The sequence below is a fragment of the Fulmarus glacialis genome, unplaced genomic scaffold (assembly GCF_000690835.1).
Source record: "Fulmarus glacialis isolate BGI_N327 unplaced genomic scaffold, ASM69083v1 scaffold27081, whole genome shotgun sequence".
In the NCBI taxonomy this organism is placed as follows: domain Eukaryota; kingdom Metazoa; phylum Chordata; class Aves; order Procellariiformes; family Procellariidae; genus Fulmarus; species Fulmarus glacialis.
In genome coordinates, this window is record NW_009195068.1 from 1 (window position 1) to 1805 (window position 1805).

At 51.8% G+C, this 1805-nt stretch overlaps 1 protein-coding gene across 1 annotated transcript; it reads left to right on the plus strand.

Annotated features, from left to right (window-relative positions):
• Window positions 1–8: 8 nt before the first annotated feature.
• Window positions 9–1595, plus strand: RBM15B (RNA binding motif protein 15B; the record flags this gene model as incomplete). Its single annotated transcript, XM_009587990.1, has 1 exon — window positions 9–1595. A coding segment is annotated over one exon (1323 nt), but the record flags the coding sequence as incomplete, so codon positions are not given.
• Window positions 1596–1805: the final 210 nt, after the last annotated feature.

The window sequence follows — 1805 nt, forward strand, 5'->3', positions numbered from 1 at the left end:
GCAGCATCAGGACTATTGACTACGTGAAGGGAGACAGCTTCGCTTATATCCAGTACGAAAGCCTGGATGCTGCCCAGGCTGCCTGCGCGCAGATGAGGGGCTTTCCTTTGGGCGGACCGGAGAGGAGACTCCGAGTGGATTTTGCCAAAGCAGAAGAGACAAGATACCCGCAGCAGTACCAGCCTGCACCGCTCCCCGTGCACTATGAACTGCTAGCTGACGGGTACAGCAGACACAGAAGCCTGGAGCAAGACTTGAGGGTGCGAGATAGGACTCCTCCACATCTCCTGTACTCGGACAGAGACAGGAGCTTTGCAGAGGCAGACTGGGCCAGCCCTGCCAAAAACGCTGAACGCAGAAACAACTTGGAAAGCTACAGCCGATCGGTGCGTAGCCGGAGCGGAGAGCGCTGGGGCAGCGACAGCGACCGCGGCGTGCCCAAACCATGGGAAGAGAGGCGGAAACGCCGGAGTCTTTCCAGTGACCGCGGGAGGACTACTCACTCGCCTTACGAGGACAGAAGCAGGACAAAGGCCAGTGGGCCAGCTTTAGACCGCAGCCCAGACAGGGCTCGCAAGGAGAATCACACTACAGAATCCGGAGCCGAGAAAGAGCAGAGTAACTCCCTTCAGAACAATCGTCATGCGACTGAGGAGAAACCCCATCGTGAGGCATCTGATGCTCCCCAGCCTAAAAAAAGGGACAGCGAACGCAATCATCGAACTGGTGAATCGGAATCAAAAACTCACGAGGAGCCAAAATCTGAGACCAAAAAGCTAAAGAATTTATCGGAATATGCTCAGACACTGCAACTTGCTTGGAATGGGCTTCTTGTGCTAAAAAACAGCTGCTTCCCCACCTCTATGCACATTCTGGAGGGAGACCTCGGTGTCATCAATGGACTCCTTAAAGACCATTCATCCGGCGGGAAGTTAACGCAGCTCAAAATTGCTCAGAGACTTCGGCTCGACCAGCCCAAGCTGGATGAAGTAACTCGCCGTATCAAACAAGGCAGCCCCAACGGCTACGCTGTGCTCCTGGCGACCCAATCCACCCCGGCAGGGGCAGGGGCTGAGGGGACCTTCCCTGTTGTAGAGCCTGGCTTGCAGCGACGGCTTCTCAGGAATCTGGTCTCCTACTTGAAACAGAAGCAGGCTGCTGGGGTTATCAGCCTGCCCGTGGGAGGGGCGAAGGGCAGAGACAGCACAGGCATGCTTTACGCGTTCCCTCCTTGTGAATTCTCTCAGCAGTACCTCCAGTCAGCACTAAGGACATTGGGAAAGTTAGAAGAAGAACATATGGTGATAGTTATAGTCAAAGACACTGCCTAGCCCACACTGTCTTTTCCAATTCCATGTTTTCTTTGTGTGTCACACAACCCAGTTGTTTTTAAGGTCGATCATTTTGGTGGAGGCTCAAAACACCTCGACCAAAGTGGTAAGATTTTTAGTTTCTAATTAATTTTAATACCATTTAAATAGAGCCCATTTTATTCGTTTTTAATATGTGACACTGTCCGCTGTTGTTCTGTATTTTTATTTTTTAACTGTATGAAAAGTTGTCAGTAAAGCCTTGTTCACTGATGGATTTCTAAACTTGTGCGGTATCCTAGTTTTTACGGCCCAGGAAGGGCTGGTTCCCTGTGCTGTCAAGAGCTGGGAGGTGATGGTCCCAACCCGTTTCAGTTTCTCAGACCCCAGCCTCCTGCACCTCCTCCATCTCTTTATACGTGTCCTGCAAGGTGGGAGGGGGAAGGGGGGTTCTTTGTGCTGTATGAGAGACTGAAAGGTTGGTTCTGTATCTTT